Raw genomic sequence first — 21923 nt, forward strand, 5'->3', positions numbered from 1 at the left:
TGCAACCAGCAACTTAAACGCCAAGGCATTTGGACACATTTGTATTGCAACGTGACACTGAAGTGAATCACTACATCCAATTTGGCAATGTGTCACTGCGATTTCAGTGTTGAAGGACATGTCGCCTTGTAGCCCTGCTCTAATGGTCCACCGAATGGCCACGTCTGTGATCAGGTCATCATCTAGGTAAGGAATAGATGAAGTAAAAAAGTGGTCTATCATGAGGGCTACCATAATCATTGTGATTTATGGAAGAAAGGAAACACTGGATTGTCAGCATCTCACAAACAACAATGACGATAGCTGAACCCATTGTCTCTTCCTTTTTGGACGGAACAGAAGAGGAAATGACCTCTATCCTCCTGAGAGGTAGGAGTCTTAAAAATTTAAATGTCACCTATTAGATATTAGGCTTTGGTGTTTATTAGGTTTTATTGCAGTCCATGGGGTTGGCTCAATCTGCCATTGTGGCCACTGGACCAAAAAATGTGATACGTATTTTTTAGTTAGAAGAATCTGCCAATAGTAACCGAAGAAGTGAATCTCCTGCTCCTGGGATTCCCAGCGATCAGCCGTCATGCCGGGGGGAGTAAGTGTTCGATTCTCCGGCAGAGGTACCGCAGGATAAATAATGCGCTGACCACGTACGACACCGGGCAGCCGCATCCCCCAGAGCAAGAGCTGTTCTGCCTTAATATACAGGGCGGCTACTAACAATTTCCTAAGAGGCTTTTTCTAAACCACACAACACCTAAATAACTGTTCTGTCTTTTATTACTTGGTTGTCCTCTGCAGATTCTAAAAAGGGACAAATACCCAAAACCTATATAAAAAGAAATGAGAAGGAACAAAAACTCTGCTTGCAGCTATAATTGCTGTAATCATAGTAATTATAAACAAGTATAAAAAACCAAACCTGGCTATGCCCATAGTATTATATGGATCACTGAGAACAGTACACAGTAAGCCGAGGCTGCTGGACGCTTATCAGAGATGAAAACATCGCGTCTCTGGTTATGAAAAGCAACATAACAATGGCACTATTGTAAAAGAGCAGCAGCCTAGTGTACAGTACAGGCCTTTCTAACTGGTGGCTTCTGCTCCCACACAAAGCGGATCTGTCACCAGATCTCACAATACAATCTGCAAACATTACTAAATGGATCTCAGATAAGATTACTGTATTTACTTAGAAAAGCTATATAGGAATGGATGTAAAAAGCTTTATAAAGGTTTAACTACGGGCACTGACTCTCCTCCCTGCTGAGGTCTCTCACTGCTCAGTACAAGCTACAGCTGTCAGTCAGGCTGGGAGGACAAAGAGCACACTGGGACTCATTGGCTCTTTTATTTCATAGTCAAGTTCAAATGATTTCTTAATATCAGGATTATATAGCTGCTGTGACATCGATTTTCAAAATAAGTACACCATACTAGTCAGGTCTAATAATGTATGCAATTTGTCTTGTCAAATGTGTTGTCCTACTCTTTAAAGGTAACCTGTCAACAGATTTTTCACTTATAAACTGTGGCCACCACCAGTAAACTCTTATATACAGTATTCTAGAATACTGTATATAAGAGCGCAGGCCACTCTGTATAATGTAAAAAACACTTTTATATTACTCACTTAGGAGGTGGTTCTGGTCCAATGAGTGTCACTGCTCTCGGGTCTGGTGTCTGCTAAATCTTGTGCAGTCACGGTCCTCCTTCCCAGCTCTGCGTGGATAATCCATCCAACGTAATCCACACAGAGGCCTGAATGGTGCTTTTGCGCAGGCGCACTTTGATCTGCCCGGTGGAGGCGAGATTAAAGTATTGTAGTGTGCATGCGCGGGCGGTCTTTGACCTTTCCTTGCGCCCGCGCATTACAGTACTTTGCTCTGCCTTCCTCAAGGCAGATCATAGTGTGCATGCAAAGGAGCGCAATTGCGGCCTCTGTGTGACGCAGGACACATCATCCACACAGAGTTGGGAAGGAGGACCGCGACTGCACAAGATAGAGGAGGCACCAGACCGAGAGAAGTGACACTCATCGACCCGACTGCCCCCAAGATGAGTATTATAAAGATCTTTTTTATATTATAGAGCGGCCTGGGCTCTTATATACAGTATTCTACAATGCTGTATATAAGGGCTGACTGGTGGTGCCGCAGCTTATAGGGGAAAAACCTGGTGACCGGTTCCCTTTAAAATGACCTCTAGGAAAAGGCTGAAAATGCTGTGTGTCCATGAAGGAAGGTGATACCCCTTATAATAAAGATGCTTACCGGCTTTGCACCTATGTAAAGACCCAGAGGGGTCTTTATGTGTGCAGCTCAATTTGTGCAGCTGCATATTCTGGTCCCAAGCAGTGGATGTCATAAATTGACTGGGAGTCATGTCCAAGAAATAACTCCACGCATGTGACACGCCCACGGGGTCGGGGGTTACTTGTTGCCGGGCCGTGGTGCTTCTTCTGGGACGCTGACAGCGCTGGGGTCGCGATGGCGTGGGTGCTGGAAATAACGGGACGACACCAGTGGTACAGTTCAAGATCTCTTTACTCACTGCTCATTCATTCATCCGTTGGGAAGTGCCGATCCCCGCTGTGATGGGCTCCAGCCGATCCCGGATACTTCGGAGGTCGTGACCGGCGGTCCTTTCTGTTAGTCTCCTTTCAATGGTCTCCCTCCACCCCAGCTCATGGGCCGTGGAACGGGTCACGAGTGCCTGCTGCACTCCCCGCCAACCCTGGAATCCCCCTTCTGTTCATAAGAACCCAGGTCAAACTTCCAGCTCCAGACCACGGGCCCCAAACTGTTTGTTGCCTGCTGCTCCTCCCAAGTGCGACCTCACACAGACACTGTTCGGTGCAGACTACCTATTGTGTGTCGGATGGCTCCCAACTTCCCCCTGTGGGTGCCCTGTCTCCCAGGTTCCTGACTAGTGGGCATGAGGTCCCATACCTCGTGATGGCCACCCCAGCTCCTACCCTAACCCGGTCCCAGTGACAGAACCCCCGTGTTATGTGTTGGTTGTGGTTATTACCGGGGATGACCTACTCCGAATCCAAGATGAATACTGCACCTTAAGTGAGGTACAGTACCCTGTGGCGCCTGAAGCCGCAGTGGCGCCACACATGATGCCCACATGAAGAGCCTTATAAGTCTCTGAAATGCTAAAACTTTGGTGTGGCAGACGCCTTTCCATTGAAAAAAAAACCCTGTATTTTCAACTATTTCACAGATGACCACTATAAGGCAATGTTCACACGTTGTGTTTTTGCTGAATTTTTTTTTATCTTTCAGCGTTTTATGCAAATTAAAGCCGCTTTTCACAGTACAGTACTAGCAAAAGATATGAGATTTCAGAACTCTCATGCCCACGATTGCTTTTTTTCCCCCTGACTAAAATGGAAAACAGTTGTATCTTTGAAAGAAGCAGAACTGCAATTCTTTTAGCATTTTTTCACCATTGAAGGCAATGAGAAAGTGCAAAAACGCTGCCGCTGCTTCTCTGGCGAGAATAGCTTTATTAAACATGCACTGTAGACAAAAGAAACATTAAAAGCGCTACAAAAAAAACACACCAAAAAACGTAGCAAAAGAAGGGAATTTTGTTACTTACCGTAAATTCCTTTTCTTCTAGCTCTTATTGGGAGACCCAGACGATTGGGGTATAGCTACTGCCCTCCGGAGGCCACACAAAGCACTACACCAAAAGTGCAAGGCCCCTCCCCTTCTGGCTATACCCCCCCGTGGTATCACGGGTACTCCAGTTTTAGTGCCAAAGCAAGAAGGAGGAAGCCAACAACTGGTTTAAACAAATTAACTCCGAGTAACATCGGAGAAACTGAAAAACCGTTCAACATGAACAACATGTGTACCCGCAAACAGCAAAAAACAATCCCGAAGGACAACAGGGCGGGTGCTGGGTCTCCCAATAAGAGCTAGAAGAAAAGGAATTTACGGTAAGTAACAAAATTCCCTTCTTCTTCAGCGCTCTATTGGGAGACCCAGACGATTGGGACGTCCAAAAGCTGTCCCTGGGTGGGTAAAGAAATACCTCATGTTAGAGCTGCAAAACAGCCCCCCCCTACGGGGATGTCACTGCCGCCTGCAGGACTCTTCTACCTAAGCTGGCATCCGCCGAAGCATAGGTATGCACCTGATAATGCTTGGTGAAAGTGTGCAGACTCGACCAGGTAGCTGCCTGACACACCTGTTGAGCCGAAGCCTGGTGCCGTAATGCCCAGGACGCACCCACGGCTCTGGTTGAGTGGGCTTTCAGCCCTGAAGGAACCGGAAGCCCAGCAGAACGGTAGGCCTCTATAATTGGTTCTTTGATCCATCGAGCCAAGGTGGCTTTAGAAGCCTGCAACCCCTTGCGCGGACCGGCGACAAGGACAAAAAGTGCATCGGAACGGCGTATGGGCGCCGTGCGGGAAATGTAGATCCTGAGTGCTCTCACCAGATCTAGCAAACGCAAGTCCTTTTCATACCGGTGAACCGGATGAGGATAAAAGGAAGGCAAGGATATATCCTGATTAAGATGAAACGAGGATACGACCTTAGGGAGAAACTCCGGAATGGGGCGCAGCACTACCTTGTCCTGGTGGAACACCAAGAAGGGAGCCTTGGATGACAGAGCTGCCAGCTCAGACACTCGCCGAAGCGATGTGATCGCAACAAGAAACGCCACTTTCTGTGACAGGCGAGAAAAAGAAACTTCTTTGAGAGGCTCGAAAGGCGGCTTCTGGAGAGCCACTAGTACTCTGTTCAGATCCCATGGATCCAACGGCCGCTTGTACGGGGGCACAATATGACAGACCCCCTGCAGGAACGTGCGCACCTTAGGAAGACGTGCTAGACGCTTCTGAAAAAACACGGATAGTGCCGAGACTTGCCCTTTAAGGGAGCTGAGCGATAAGCCCTTTTCCAACCCTGATTGCAGGAAAGACAGAAAAGTGGGCAGTGCAAATGGCCAGGGAGACACTCCCTGAGCAGCGCACCAGGTTAAGAAAATCTTCCACGTTCTGTGGTAGATCTTAGCAGAAGTTGACTTCCTAGCTTGTCTCATTGTGGCTACCACTCCCTGGGATAAGCCTGTTGACGATAGGATCCAGGACTCAATGGCCACACAGTCAGGTTCAGGGCCGCAGAATTCTGATGGAAAAACGGCCCTTGAGACAGCAGGTCTGGACGGTCTGGAAGTGACCACGGGCGGCCGACCGTGAGATGCCACAGATCCGGATACCACGATCTCCTCGGCCAGTCTGGGGCGACGAGTATGATGCGGCTGCAATCGGATCTGATCTTGCGTAATACTCTGGGCAAGAGTGCCAGAGGCGGGAATACATATGGGAGGCGGAACTGCGACCAATCTTGCACCAAGGCGTCTGCCGCCAGAGCTCTTTGATCGCGCGACCGCGCCATGAATGCCGGGACCTTGTTGTTGTGCCGAGACGCCATTAGGTCGACGTCCGGCACCCCCCAGCGGCGACAGATTTCTTGAAACACGTCCGGGTGAAGGGACCATTCCCCTGCGTCCATACCCTGGCGACTGAGGAAGTCTGCTTCCCAGTTTTCTACGCCTGGGATGTGAACCGCGGAGATGGTGGATGCTGTGTCCTCCACCCAATTCAGAATGCGCCGGACTTCCTGAAAGGCTTGCCGGCTGCGCGTCCCTCCTTGGTGGTTGATGTATGCCACCGCTGTGGAGTTGTCCGACTGGATTCGGATCTGCTTTCCTTCCAGCCACTGTTGAAAGGCTAGTAGGGCAAGATACACTGCCCTGATTTCCAGAACATTGATCTGAAGGGTGGACTCTTGCGGAGTCCACGTCCCCTGAGCCCTGTGGTGTAGAAACACTGCTCCCCACCCCGACAGACTCGCATCTGTCGTGACCACTGCCCAGGATGGGGGCAGGAAGGATCTTCCCTGAGACAATGAGGTGGGAAGGAGCCACCATTGTAGAGAGTCCTTGGCCGTCTGGGAAAGAGAGACTTTCCTGTCTAGGGAAGTCGTCTTCCCGTCCCATTGGCGGAGAATGTCCCATTGAAGTGGACGCAGATGAAACTGCGCAAAGGGAACTGCTTCCATGGCTGCCACCATCTTCCCTAGGAAGTGCATGAGGCGCCGTAAGGGGTGCGACTGGCCCTGAAGGAGAGATTGCACCCCTGTCTGTAGGGACCGCTGCTTGTTTAGCGGAAGCTTCACTCTCGCTGCTCGAGTATGGAACTCCATGCCAAGATACGTTAGTGACTGTGTCGGTGACAGATTTGACTTTGGAAAGTTGATGATCCATCCAAAAGTCTGGAGAGTCTCCAGCGTAGCCTGTAGACTGAGTTGGCATGCCTCTTGAGAGGGTGCCTTGACAAGTAGATCGTCTAGGTAAGGGATCACCGAGTGTCCCTGAGAGTGCAAGACTGCTACCACCGCCGCCATGACCTTGGTGAAGACCCGGGGGGCTGTCGCCAGACCGAATGGCAGAGCTGCGAACTGAAGATGGTCGTCTCCTATCACAAAACGTAGAAAACGTTGATGTTCTGTAGCAATTGGCACGTGGAGATAAGCATCTTTGATGTCTATTGAGGCAAGGAAGTCTCCTTGAGACATTGAGGCAATGACAGAACGGAGGGTTTCCATCCGGAACCGTCTGGCGTGCACATGTTTGTTGAGCAGTTTTAGGTCCAGAACAGGACGGAACGAGCCGTCCTTTTTTGGCACCACAAAGAGATTGGAGTAAAACCCTCTCCCTTGTTCCTGAGACGGTACAGGAACCACTACTCCTTCCGCTCTTAGGGAGTCCACCGCCTGCCGCAGGACATCTACACGGTCTGGATGTGGGGAGGTTCTGAAGAACCGAGCTGGAGGACGAGAACTGAACTCGATTCTATACCCGCGCGACAAAATGTCTGTCACCCACCGGTCTTTGACCTGTGACATCCAAGTGTCATAAAAGCGGGAGAGCCTGCCCCCGACCGGAGATGCGGAGGGAGGGGACTGGAAGTCATGAGGTAGCCGCTTTGGAAGCGGTTCCTCCATTTGCTTTCTTGGGGCGTGAGTGAGCCCGCCAGGAATCTGAGTTTCTTTGCGTCCTCTGAGTCCCTTTGGACGAGGAGAATTGTGTTTTGCCCGAACCTCGAAAGGACTGAAACTTCTGCTGCCACTTTCTCTGCTGAGGTTTGCTTGATCTGGGCTGGGGTAAAGAGGAGTCTTTACCCTTGGACTGTTTAATGATGTCAGCCAATGGCTCGCCAAACAGTCTATCTCTAGATAAAGGCAAGCTGGTTAAACATTTTTTGGAACCAGCATCTGCTTTCCAGTCCTTTAACCACAATGCCCTGCGCAAAACTACCGAATTGGCAGACGCCATTGAGGTGCGGCTGGTAGATTCTAGGACCGCATTGATAGCGTAAGAGGCAAACGCAGACATCTGCGAGGTAAGGGACGCCACTTGCGGCACCGCTGGATGTATGATAGCATCCACTTTTGCTAAACCAGCTGAAATAGCTTGGAGTGCCCATACGGCTGCGAATGCTGGAGCAAACGACGCACCGATAGCTTCATAGACAGATTTTAACCAAAGGTCCATCTGTCTGTCATTGGCATCCTTAAGTGAAGCGCCATCCTCCACTGCAACTATGGATCTAGCTGCAAGCTTGGAAATCGGGGGGTCCACCTTTGGACACTGGGTCCAGCGCTTGACCACATCAGGGGGGAAAGGATAACGTGTATCCTTAGAACGTTTAGAGAAACGCTTTTCTGGATGAGCGTCGTGTTTCTGGATTGATTCTCTGAAGTCAGAGTGATCCAACAGAGCACTTAATTTACGCTTGGGATAGAGGAAACTAAACTTCTCCTGCTCTGCCGCTGCCTCTTCTGCTGAAGGGGCTGGGGGAGAAATATCTAACAGCCTATTGATGGCTGAGATAAGATCGTTTACCATGGCGTCCCCATCCGGGGTATCCAGATTGAGAGGGGTTCCAGGATTAGACTCCTGATCACTCTCTTCAGACACATCACAGGGAGACTGATTGCGCTGAGACCCTGAGCAGTGTGATGACGTTGAGGGTCTTTCCCAGCGAGCCCGCTTGGGGTGGCTGGGGCAATCATCTGAGTCATTATACTCATCCTGAGAAGCCGGGGACCCCCTTGCAGTCTGGATTAAATCCAACTGCGGAGGATTAGAGGACATAGACCTCGCCGTGTCCATAGACTGAGCCCCAGGCATGGATTGCAAAGTTTCCAGGATTTTTGCCATAGTCACAGACATATTAACCGCAAAAACTGCAAAGTCTGTCCCTGACACCGGGGCAGGACTTACAGGCGTCTCAGCCTGGGTCACTATCTCTCCTGACTCCGGCTGGCGAAGCAGCACCGGATCTGAGCATTGCACACAATGGGGGTCCTTGGAGCCTGCTGGTAGAGCAGCCCCACATGCAGCACACGCAGTGCACACAGCCCTAGCCTTGGCAGCTTTGCGTCTTGTGGATGACATGTTGCTGCCTCCTCAGAGCGATCTGGGGTATTCAGCCAGGAAGCGACCTCACAGTGCAAGAAATCAATAAATATCTATGTCCAGTGACACAGTACACTAATACACAGTAAGGCACTAGAGGGGCCAGCTGAAAAGCCGCTTACCGCCCGCTTAAGAGCGGGTGTGTGGTCTCCCAAAGCCCCTCAGTCTAGGTCTCCCAGAGCCTTGCGTCCTTCCTCCAGCCAGACATGCATGTAATGGCTGCCGGCGTCCTGAGAGAGGAAGGGGGGCGGGCCCTGGGCGTTCCTGACCAAGAGCGGGAAGCCTGCTTCCCTCTGTGCCTAGTGAGAGGGCTGGAGCATGTAAATCAGGCTCCAGCCCTCCTCGCTGCCGTGAAACAGCGTCTCTCCCCTACCCTGATTGACAGGGTGGGGGCGGGAACGATCGGAGCTGCCGGCGTCCTAGGCCCAAAAGCCGGGGACTAGAGTTATAAACGCCGCCGCCGTAAAAGCGCGGTCGGCGTATCCCCGGCGCACCACAAGTCACAGCAGCGCCGCCCGGTCCAGTGAGGGTCGGCGCTGCGTTCCCAGAACACAAAGTCCCCCAGATAACTGTAGGAACACCAGCTCAGTGTACGGTCCCCGGCGCACTACAACACCCAGCCAGCCCGGGGTGTGTCTGTGCCTGCCGGGGACACAGAGTACCTGTATGATGCAGGGCCCGGTCCCTGATGGTACTCCTGCTCGGCATCCACCAGGTGCTATGGGTCTGTGGATGGAGCCCGGCGTCAGAGCTTTGAGGCCGGCAGGATCCCACTTCCACAGAGCCCCCAAGGGGATGTGGAAGGAAAACAGCATGTGAGGCTCCAGCCCTGTACCAGCAATAGGTACCTCAACCTTACAACACCATCCAGGGGTGAGAAGGGAGCATGCTGGGGGCCCTATATGGGCCCTCTTTTCTTCCATCCGAACTAGTCAGCAGCTACTGCTGACTAAAATCTGTGGAGCTATGCATGGAATGTCTGACCTCCTTCGCACACAAAGCTAAAACTGGAGTACCCTTGATACCACGGGGGGGTATAGCCAGAAGGGGAGGGGCCTTGCACTTTTGGTGTAGTGCTTTGTGTGGCCTCCGGAGGGCAGTAGCTATACCCCAATCGTCTGGGTCTCCCAATAGAGCGCTGAAGAAACTGTTTTTTTGGAAGCAACTTTTTACTGCCAAGAAAGCAGGTTTTGGTAGCAGAAAAAAAACATACTAAAAATGCAACATGTGAACACAGCCTAAAGGTTAAGCAGAATGAGCTGTAAGGTTATGTGCCTACGGGACTCTGTACCCGCGGAATTTGCCGTGGAAAACCTGCGGATTTATCTGGATTTTCTAAGTAAGTATTTTCTAAGTATCCTATGGGACGTGGGGAGTGCCTGTGTCCATGCTGCGGTATGTGCGGCTGCGGAATATGCTGCAGATGTCCCTGCAGCCGCACCTAACTGCATGTCAATTATTCCTGTGGAAATACCTGCGGAAATCCCGGACCTCCACTATGGAGATAGAGGCCGGGACTTCCACAGGTAACTTGCACAAATGTCCGCAGGTTTACCACAGATATTTCGCTGGAATCCCGCAGAAATGGATAGCTGCGGATTCCGGGCAGCTGCTGCGGGAAACCTGCGGCCGTACCTGCGGATATATCTGCGGGTACATAGTGCCGTGGGCATATAGCCTAAGGGAAACCTCATTGTCATTACCCAGAGGTGGAGATATATATATATATATATATATATAGATATATATATATATATATATATCTATATATATATATATATATATATATATCTATATCTATATATATATATATATATATATATATATATATATATATATATATATATATATATATATATATATATCTGTTTATATGCGGTAACTAAAAATAATGAACTTATCAAAAAGTCCATAAAATTTACACACAGAAGGATTTTTAATTATCTGTGACAGGTGACCTACCGACCCTGCCAGCACACTGCGTACATGTTATCCTGCATGTACTATAGACGGTACATTCCCCGGCATGGATGGAGCAATAGACTTTCCCTGGAATGCTGATAATTATGTCTGAATTCCTGGATGATGTAACTCCACCATCTCCTTCCCTCGCTGTACTCCGTTTTCTTTACTTTTTCTGTGTAAGGCTTCTTATTCATGCGAACAATGTCGAGAGGAAATCCTACAAATGAAACACTAAAACTTCCTTCTACAGACGGAGATATCAATAAGAAATATTGCATTTTCTGTGGATCAGGGAAGCCTTGAGTTCAAACAAGGTGAAGAAAATTCTATGAAACGTTAAACAGAAGCAGCGTCTCAGACCCCCTTCCACACTTATAAGAATTTGTTTCCAAAGAACACGGTTTCCATAGCAACACTGGAATCTTGGCCTCCAGAGATTCGCCATTCTCAGGCTCCGAGATCATTCAGATTTAACATTGATCGCATCTACAAAGCAGCAGGATCATGCAAAGCATGTTCTCTATTTAATAAAAGAACATTCCTCCAAAACTTCTGTTCGTGTAAAACAGAATTTCTCCCGGTTCAATTCTGCTACTGTGTTGTGAAGCTAAAAATATTGTCATGCTGACATTTCACAAAAAGCAACATAAGGGCAGCACAAAAAAATAAAAGTTAAAAAAACAAAACAAAAAACACACAAACTTTGATCATCACTAAGTACCATACAGGCAGTGTTAATGGGATATAGCGTTATGGGCAAAATAAAAGGTATCCTGGAGAAGAAGAAACTCCAAGTAACACAATGCAGCAAAAGAATGGTTTCAAGACTAGAAGGAAAAGTGTACCAAGACAACTGACACTCCATATCTTCAAAGAACCCCCCCCCCTACCTTCCACCACCACCCCGCCAAAAAAAAAACATGAGTAAGTTATTCAGCCTAATAAATATTTTAGGGTACTGTTAGCTTAGCATCACCAGAATACACCCACAACAACAGCATCGGAAGCCAGCAGTACCAATGAGAGAATGCTCAATTCCTGGGGAAAGGCACCAATATCCACTGAAGTCCTGGGGGAAAGGCAACAATGCCCACTGAAGTCCTTTGTGAAATGAACCAATACCCACTGAAGTCCTGCGTGAAAGGCTCCACCACCCATTGAAGTACTGGGTGAAAGGCACCAATAAGAAACTGAAGTCCTTTGAGAACTACACCAATACCCACTGAAGTCTTGAGGGAAAGGCACCAATGCCCACTGAAGTCCTTTGTGAAATGTCCCAATGCCCACTGAAGTCCTGGATGGAAGGCACCAATACCCACTGAAATCCTTTGTGAACTGCTCCAATACCCAATGAAGTCCTGGGTGAAAGGCACCAACACCCACTGGTCTACAAAACTATTGCATCCAGAGCGTAAAGGGAGTATCCCAGGCAAAATTAAAAGTATAAACTAAGTAAATAAGCCTCATAGGGAAGAAATACCCTATAAAAATAGCACCTTTGTTGTTCTACTCGCTGACTCCATTCTGCAGGAACTAAAATTGTCTCAAATATTCTAATTAGATTGCTTTGTGCACCCTTGATGTGGCCAAAAGTGTCAGTTCAGTTTTCTACCCCACAGTATTGCATGCCCTGCCTCCCTCATTGGTGAATGACAGCTCTGAATTGCCTGTAGCGAGCTGAGAAACTCAGGCAAGCCAGTGCTGACAATCAAAAGTGAGGGGGGCGGGGGCATACAAAACCAGCGAGCGGAACGTTATACTAAGCCCTAGGCCACACCAAAGGACCAAGCTCCCTAATAAGCATGTTTGATTAAAGTTCAGTTTCTAAAGAACGGAAACAGCAATTAAAGCACTAAAGGCGTAATTATTATAAGAGTGGTATAACCTACAAGGCTATGGGCTTAGTATGTACTGTGTGAGCGGAGAGACTCTCCTTAGGGACGCAGACACCAACCGCTGGAATACGGAGGATAAGGCAGTGGTTTTCTCACATGATAATAAATATTGTCAACAACAACAACAATAATAAATATACATACATATATATTTATATATACATACATACAGTGCCTTATTTGGCCCCCCCCCCTTGAATTTGTCAACCTTTTTCCACATTTCAGGCTTCAAACAAAGATAAAAAATTTGAAATCAATTGTGTAGAATCAACAACAAGTGGGACACAATTGTGAAGTTGAATGAAATGTATTGCTTATTTTAAACTTTTTAAAAAAATAAATAACTGAAAATTGGTGCGTGCAATATTAGTCCCCTTTAAGTTAATACTTTGTAGCACCACCTTTTGCTGCGAATACAGCTGGAAGTCGCTTGGGGTATGTGTCTATCAGTTTTGCACATCGAGAGACTGAAATTCTTGCCCATTCTTCCTTTGCAAAAAGCTGGAGCTGAGTGAGGATGGATGGAGAGCGTTTGTGAATGGCAGTTTATAGCTCTTTCCACAGATTCTCCATTGGATTCAGGTCTGGACTTTGACTTGGCCATTCTAACACCTGGATACGTTTATTTGTGAACCATTCCATTGTAGATTTTGCTTTATGTTTTGGATCGTTGTCTTGTTGAAAGACAAATCTCCATCCCAGTCTCCAGTCTTTTGCACAGTCCAACAGTTTTTTTTTTCAAGAATAGTCCTGTATTTGGCTCCATGTATCTTCCCATCAATTTTTTTTTTTTTAAACTTTGAATTTTTATTGAGATTTTCAATTTACGTTTTTCATACATAAAATAAAACATAAAATTCACAATTCTTATCGAACCTAGACAAACAATGACAGGACAGGTGAGGAGGGTTAGGAGGGGAGAGGAGAAATAGGAGGGAAGAGGGAAGGGTTTCAAGAGTCCATGCTCCTTCCATAGGACCCATAGGCCTCAGTCTCACAGATCCTCCTGTCCCGCAAAGTAGTCCCATGGTGCCCACACGGCCTGGAAGCGGTCAACTGTGTCATGCAATAGTGCCGTGAGATGTTCCATGCGTCTAACGTCCAGTAATCTATACTTGAGGCTCTGGAGTGAGGGTGTCCCTGGCTGCCTCCAATTCTTTGCAATTAAGCATCTGGCCGCCGTAAGGATGTGGGACAAAAGCTTAGAGGCCGTTTTTCCCAATCCCCCATTCCCAAGACCCAGAACATAGATCAGGGGATCAAGATCAACCTCTATATATAGTACTTTATGGATCAACCCTCTAACCCGCTCCCAGAAGGGGACTATCCCTGGACAGGACCAAAATATGTGCAGAATGGTGCCCCTGCCTCCCCCGCATCTCCAGCAACAAGCCGGTATGGAGGGGTCTATGCCATGAAGGAAATCTGGAGTGTGGTACCAAAATAGCAAAATTTTATAGATATTTTCCTTATATAGTGTGCATATTGACGTCTTGGCGGCGTTTCCCCAGATTGCTGCCCATTCCTGAGGAAGTATCCGCCTTCCCAATAGAGACTCCCATTTCCGCATGTATGGAAAAGACCCCTCGGGCCCCTCCCGTGAATCAGAAAGCAAAATGTAAATTTCCGAAATCAGCCCCTTAGTATCAGTGCCCCTTCTGCAAATTTTCTCAAAATCTGTGGGAATCGAGGCCCCTGCCCTGCCAAACAAGGAGCCAGCCAAGTCTCTGATCTGCAGATATTGGAAAAACTCTCGATTAGAGAGAGAGAATTTATCTCTAAGGTACTCAAAGGAATGGATCTGCATTGTACTTCCATCTATAATGTCTGCAAATCTGAATAGACCTGCCTTGAGCCAGGGGTGCACCATGTCCGACTCCAGACTGCTTGGGAGCAAGGGTTGGTATATGAAGGACACCAGAGGGGAGCAGGGGGATGCCAAAGGAAATCTTCTAATGCAAAATGCCCAGAGGTCCCTAGTGAACTGCATCGGTCCAAGAAGAGGGGGGGGCGAATCACACTGGGCCGGGGGCCACAGGAGCGCGTTTGGATGTATAGGCGCCAGCCAAAGTTTTTCAATCTCAGTCCACCTGTTGTATGCCCAAAGGGACACCCAACAGGGGATCCTCCTAAGATGGGCCGCCCAATAGTATTTTAGGATGTCCGGGACAGAAAGCCCCCCCCTGTTTCTCCGAGCCATCAACACCTCCCTGGCCACCCTATGACGTTTGTTACACCAAATAAATCTAAGGATAGCCGCCTGAAGGGACTTCAGCTCCTTTATTGGTACCTTAACTGGGAGGGTTTCAAAGAAATATAATAATTTTGGGAGCAAGCTCATTTTAACCGCCGCAATGCGCCCCATCCACGAAAGAGGGAGGGGCAACCACTTGCTCAAAAGAGTTCTCAGCTCTCGGAAAAGGGGGGGGAAGTTAAGGTTATAGAGGGAATCATAAGTAGATGTGAGGTTAACCCCCAGGTACTTGACCGCATCTGTCTTCCAACGAAACTTAAAATTCAAACGCAGGTAATCCAGGGCCACCGGGTCGAGATTCAAGGGCATTGCCTCCGTTTTGCTAGAGTTGATCTTATACCCCGAAAGGCTCCCGTACCTACCCAAGGTGCACATTAAAATTGGAAGGGACACATGGATGTTAGTAAGTGTAATGAGCACATCGTCGGCAAAAAGTGAGATTTTAAACGGTTTATTCCTGACCAGGACCCCCGAGATGTCTGGGTTGCTCCTGACCGAGGCCGCGAGGGGCTCTATGCATAGTGCAAAAAGGAGGGGGGACAGGGGGCACCCCTGCCTGGTGCCATTGGAGATGAGAAAAGGCTTAGAGATGTGGAGGGGGAGTTTGATAGAGGCCGTAGGAGCGCTATACAGGGACTTCAAGGCCCGCATAAAGCCACCCGAGATCCCAAAGACCTCCATTGTCTTGAAGAGAAAAGGCCACGCAAGGCGGTCAAAAGCCTTCTCTGCATCTAGACTCAACACCAACGCCTGTTGCTTCGTCCGATTTGCCACATCCACCAGGTCTATGACCTTCCTGGTGTTGTCCCCCCCCTGACGGCAAGGGACAAAACCCACCTGGTCTTTATACACGAGTTGGGGCAACCATCGATTAAGCCTGGCCGCCAAGAGCTTGGTGAACATCTTCAAATCGGAGTTCAAAAGGGCTATTGGTCTATAATTAGCACAGTCCAATGGGTCCCTGGGTGGCTTGGGCAGGAGGATTAAATGGGAGTGTAGCATGGATGGAGGGATAGGGTTACCCTGAAGGAAAGAGTTAAACAAGGCGGCCATGTGTGGGAGGAGCTCCGCCGCAAACACCTTGTAATAAAAATAAGTAAAGCCGTCCGGGCCCGGTGACTTCCCGCCAGGCAGGGCTTCCAGAACTTGCTCCAGTTCCTCTGTAGTAATCTCTTCATTCAAAGCCGCGGCTGCTCCGCAAGGCAGTGAAGGGAGCTCAAGGGCCGAAAAATAGTCCCCAAGTGCCCCAGCCCCGCGCGAAGCCATGCCCGGGGGAACCGGAAGGTTATAAAGCTTGTTGTAGTAATTGAAAAAAATGTCAGCTATTGAAGCGGGGTGATAGTGGATAGTGCCCTTTTCGTCGCGCAGAGCCTGAGGGCATGAGGATGTAGCGCGCTCCTTAAGCTGCCTGGCGAGTAAGGTATGAGCCTTATTACTCCTTTCATAGTATCTTTGTTTGGAAAAGGTTAGCAATTTTTCTGCTCTGCCAATTGCCAAGTCTCTCAACTTTTCCCTAAGGCTGATGACTCTCCTAAGAATAGTCAGTGATGGGGCAGCCGCCAGTCTCCCCTCCTGTAGCTTAAGATGGGCCGTTATAGAGTCCCGCTGGCTTGTGGCATTCTTTTTAGCCCTGGCGCCCTCTCTAATGCATAGTCCCCTCATCACTGCCTTGTGAGCTTCCCAGAGTGTTGCCGGCGACGTGACCGTGCCCGTGTTCAACTGAAAGAATTCGACCAGTTGCTTATTTAAAAAGGCCCTAGTGTCGGGATTTTTGATCAGAGATTCATTAAGGCGCCAATGCTGAGGCCTAGGTCGAGGACCATCTTTCTTGAAGTCCATTATGAGTGGGGAATGGTCTGACCACGTAATGGATCCCATTTCCACCCTCTCAAGACGCCCCAGCAGCTGTGAGTCAATGAAAAAATACTCTATTCTGGTGTGCGTCTGATGCGGATGCGAGTAGAAGGAAAAGGCCTTCTCTCCCGGGTGGTCCACCCTCCAAGCGTCGTATAAAGCCTCTGATCTAATGAGCCTACGAAAGTCCCGGGACAAATTTTTCAAAGCACCCGATGGAGGGTGTCCACCCACAGAGAGTCTGTCGGCCACCTCCGTCTTCCCATCAATTTTAACCATCTTCCCTGTCCCTGCTGAAGAAAAGCTGGCCCAAACCATGATGCTGCCACCACCATGTTTGACAGTGGGGCTGGTGTTTTCAGGGTAATAAGCTACGTTGCTTTTACGCCAAACATATCGTTTGGCATTGTTCCCAAAAAGTTCGATTTTGGTTTCATCTGACCAGAGCACTTTCTATCACATGTTTGGTGTGTCTCCCAGGTGGCTTGTGGCAAACTGTAAACAACACTTTTTATGGATATCTTTGAGAAATGGCTTTCTTCTTGCCACTTTTCCATAAAGGCCAGATTTGGCAGAGTACGACTGATTGTTGTCCTATGGACAGACTCTCCCACCTCAGCTGTAGATCTCTGCAGTTCATCCAGAGTGATCATGGGCCTCTTGGCTGCATCTCTCCTTGTTTGAGATGAAAGTTTTGAGAGACAGCTGGGTCTTGGTAGATTTGCAGTGGTATGATACTCCTTCCATTTCAATATGATAGCTTGCACAGTGCTCCTTGGGATGTTTAAAGTTTTGGAAATCTTTTTGGAACCAAATCAGTCTTTAAACTTCTCCACAACAGTAACACGGACCTGCCTGTTGTGTTCCTTTATATCTTCATGATGCTCTCTGCACTTTAAACAGAACACTGAGACTATCACAGAGCAGGTGCATTTATACGGAGACTTGATTACACACAGGCGGCTTATATTTATCATCAGTCATTTAGGACAACATTGGATAATTCAGAGATCCTCAATGAACTTCTGGAGTGAGTTTTCTGCACTGAAAGTAAAAGGGTCAAATAATATTGCACGCCCCAATTTTCAGTTTTTTATTATTTAAAAAGGTTTAAAATAAACAATAAATTTCATTCAACTTCACAATTGTGTCCCACTTGTTGATTCTTCACCATTAAGTTAAAATTGTTTATCCTTATGTTTGAAGCCTTTAATGTGGGTAGGTAGGTGGGTAGGTTGAAAAATTCAAGGGGGCCGAATACTTTCACAAGGCACTATATAGATAGGTATATATATGTGTATATATATATATATATATATATATATATATATATACACATATATACATATATACACACACACACACACACCTTATGTATATATATATCTCTCTCTATATATATATGTATATATATATATATATATACACATCTATACATATCTATCTCTCTCTCTCTATAATATATATATATATATATATATATATATATATATATATATATATATATATATATATATATATATACACACACACACACACATATGTATCTCTGTTAGTACACAGTACCATAAGATGTTGCATATGTATCCACAGTCACTGTGCTAATATGTGACAAATTAAATAATAGACATTTATCATACAAGTGTGCCGACATCACCAGCTGAGTGGACCCCCCTTACTCCATATTGAGCTTTACAGGTAAATAAAAAGCCCACATAGTGGCGCAGAATTAAGCAGCGGGGCAGTGACAAGAAACCAATACCTTACAAATGGCAGTGCTTGGTAATGGCTGCCACAGGCGTCGGCGCTAAACTCCCCTGCCTCAATTACTCACACAGCCCCCAGACACAGTTTGTTATCTTGACTTTAAGTAGCTTTTTCTGCTTTGTTGCTGCATTACATAAGATAAATGTCAGTTTAGGTCTATGTGACAGACGATTAAGCTTATGATTTCAGAAGAAAAACAGTTGAATAATGCTAAGAAATGATGAGGGCTTCTCCCCTCCGTATAATACATACCTACATAGGCTTCTTTCTCAAACGGCAGCCGGTAAGACTTGCAGAGATAGGTGTCAGACTGAAAAACAAATTGATTGTTCTTAGAAAGGTTCATTGGTATTGTACGCAGTGAGAACACGACCAAGATCATTAGACAGTGACAGCTTCATTTACAATACAGACAGCAAAGGGAAAATCACATCTTCATCATATTAGGAATTCAACACATCAAAATATCATAATTGTCGGTAACTGTTGTGTTCTGCAGCCATTTATTAGGCACATAGCAAATTTCCTTTCTGATCATCACTGATGACCATTATCTGAACCGAAAAGCATAAAAGGGGTTATCTCATGAAGGAAGACTATTCTAGAATTAGGGCACACATACAGAAATGATCGAAGATCCCCTATTAGCTAAGGAGCCATTTCCAAACATCAATTATGTTTTTCCTTCCATACTGGCACCCTCACTGCACCAGGACTAGAACATAGTCGCCTTCAGCAAGTTGTGACTGACAGGGTACCATGAGAGCAGATCCACTGTTCTTCTAGGGATTGTTAAGGTCTAGGCAGTCTGTTTTCCCACTAATCAGTACATCTTGTGATATCTTATCCTCAGGCAGACGGTGTCACCCTATAATATACTGTGAGCAACAGAATTCATAAATGTAATCATATTAAACATGGATAAAACATGTATCCAAAAGGTAGACATAAGTGGCGTATCCCACTGTGGCCCCCACCCGGCATCGCAGTTGATGATGAAAGAGAGAGCGTTCCACTAATGCTCCCGCCTCCATTATTCTCCCACTGTGTCTGCGCTGTGATGTCTCAGCTCAGTGGGTGCGATGACGTCACTACTGCGTGCTGCTGTGCCTAGATGTTTAGCGCTGCAGAACATACGATGAGACCAGAGCAGCTGGGGAAAGAGGAGAGAGGTGAGTATTTATTTATTTATTTTTTTAAGTCAGTGTTTACACTGGTGGATGTTGTGAATACATGTGAATTAGATTCCAGTTTGGGGCTTCCTCTTGTGGTCACTGCTGGTAGTGCTATTGACTTGCTGAATGGGAACCAGCCAGTTGATGAAGATTGGCAATCAGGCCATTCGGATTGGGCCTATATAACTGAGTAGTGTTCTCTTGTTCCCGGTCGGTGCTCAATGTATTTCCTGTGTGCCAAGGACATTTGGAAACTAGCCCTTTTTTCTGTGTCTACCAAAACTCCTCTCAGATAAGTTGGTCTTTGTATCTCTGTTTACGGTTTCCACATTCTTGTTATTTTGCCTGTGTGGAGTACTTGGTGGAGTTGGATTATTCCCTGCTGGGAGTATCTGTGTACCTTGCTCCATGTTCTGCTATGTATTGTGTTTTGTCATGCTTGGTACAAAATTCAGTCCCTCCTCTATATCAGTGTTTTTCTTGGATCCCAGTAACACCAGAGTACTGATATAGTGGGGGAGAGCCTGTGTAGGCTCAGTATTTTTCCATATCAGACGTGTTGGTATTTACTAGGGTTTTTTACGGCTGCAGTCAGTGCTCTTTCCTATCCTTTTCTATGCAGATAGTTTGGGCCTCATCTTTGCTGAATCTGTTCTCTAGCTACGTATTGTGTTTTCTTATATCACCGTAGTCTTTACATGTGGGAGGCTATCTATATCTTTGGGGACTACTCAGAGGCAGATTAGCTTTTCTAATATTTCTCTCTGTAAGAATATTTAGTTCTCCGCCTGTGTCGAGGCGACCAGGTCATCGTAGGCATGCCCCACGGCTACTGCTAGTTGTGTGTCAGTATTAGGTCTGTAGTCCATTAAGGTTCCAGCCACTCTGGTTATTTTTTGGTTTACCGAGTTTTTGTCCTTTTTCTGATCCTCCTCGGTCACTGAATCATAACAGGTGGAGGCCTATGGGGTTTGCGTTAAAATAGATGGAGGACTATGGGGTGTGAATTATAATATGTAGAGGACTATGGAGTGTGCATTACACTATTTGGAGGACTATGGAGGTGCATTATAATAAATGGAGGACTATGGAGGTGCATTAAAACATCTGGAGGACTCTAGGGTGTGCATTATAATTTATGGAGGACTATGGGGTGTGCATTATAATTTATAGAGGACTATTACGGTGCATTATACTGCTTGGAGGACTATGGGGGTGCATTATAATATATTGAGGAATGTAGGGGTACATTATAATATACGGAGGAGGTTAGGGGTGCATTTTAATATATGGAGAACTATGAGAGTCCATTACACTATTTGAAAGACAATGGGGGTGCATTATACCGTATGGAGAACTATGGGTGTGCATTATCCCATATGGAGGACTATGCGGTGCATTATACCATATGGAGAACTAGGGGTGTGAATTATACCATATGGAGGACTATGGGGTGCATTATACCATATGGAGAATTATGGGTGGCATTATACTATATGAAGGACTATGTGGGGTCCACTATAATATTTGGAAGGCTAAAAGGAGGCCAATATACTATTTTTATGTGGGGCCTATTATAATATTTGAGGGGCTATAAGAGAGCCTTGACCCTTTATGGAGGTCTATTTAAGGGCCATTATACTATATGGGAGCAATTGTACGGTGTGAAGTTTTGTGTGGGATCATAATACTGTGCGGAGGGCTCTGTTCGGGCCATTAAACTGTTTGGAGGGTTAGTGGGGGCCATTATAATTTATGTATTATGCCCCATTATATTGCATGGAGGGCTATGTGGAAGTCATAGGGGGATCATACTGTGTTGGGGTCACCATATTTTGCTCTGGTAGTTGAGGGTTGGTACAGTAGGGTCATCATACTGTGCGTGTGGAGGGTATTGTGAAGGAATTTACCGTGGGAGTATCATACTGTGCTTGTGGGGCACTTTGTTGGCATCATTAGGGTATCTGTAAAACACGATGGACTATAATGGCACAATATAAGCGAGTACAATAAATACATAATACAAACTAATACTAATAAAGTTCCCTGTGGAGGAACACAAAATGGAAACTTTGCAGTCAAATAGCTCCTCACAATGCACAGTTCCACCTGCTTTAGTAGACGTGCCCCCTTATCTCTTGGGTCCCTATGTGGCCTCACAGGTTTCAACTATTGTATAAATTACATGAGATGGTCTCATCACAAAAAAAAAACCCTTCAATGTTGAAGTGACCCTGGCTAACATCATAACTCGCCAGAGAGGCTACCTTAGTGAAGATGCAGTATAATATGGCGCCAGGGGGGGGGCAGGAATCTACTGCCTCTTAGCGGCCCTCAACTGTATATCCATAAGGAGGGTCCCAAATAAGCATCCCGCCTGTAAATGTTTTGTCGCCAAAACAATTTTCACACTTTTGACAAACACAATTAAAACCTAAAATATCAAATGAATCAATCACAACATATACCCCAATACCTAGATATTATAAGAACCCAGATAGCCAGCAC

The 21923-nt window shown here is 46.7% G+C and overlaps 1 protein-coding gene across 5 annotated transcripts in view; it reads right to left on the bottom strand.

Moving 5' to 3' along the window:
- PAM (peptidylglycine alpha-amidating monooxygenase) overlaps positions 1–21923 on the bottom strand; it is a 280372-nt gene that overhangs the window by 202561 nt on the left and 55888 nt on the right. For all 5 annotated transcript variants that reach the window (XM_075325058.1, XM_075325057.1, XM_075325056.1 and 2 more), the window contains exon 4: positions 18493–18550. In XM_075325058.1, the coding sequence (XP_075181173.1) occupies positions 18493–18550 (58 nt within the window). The remainder of the gene's footprint in view (positions 1–18492; positions 18551–21923) is intronic.

This window comes from Anomaloglossus baeobatrachus, chromosome 1 (assembly GCF_048569485.1).
Source record: "Anomaloglossus baeobatrachus isolate aAnoBae1 chromosome 1, aAnoBae1.hap1, whole genome shotgun sequence".
NCBI lineage: Eukaryota > Metazoa > Chordata > Amphibia > Anura > Aromobatidae > Anomaloglossus > Anomaloglossus baeobatrachus.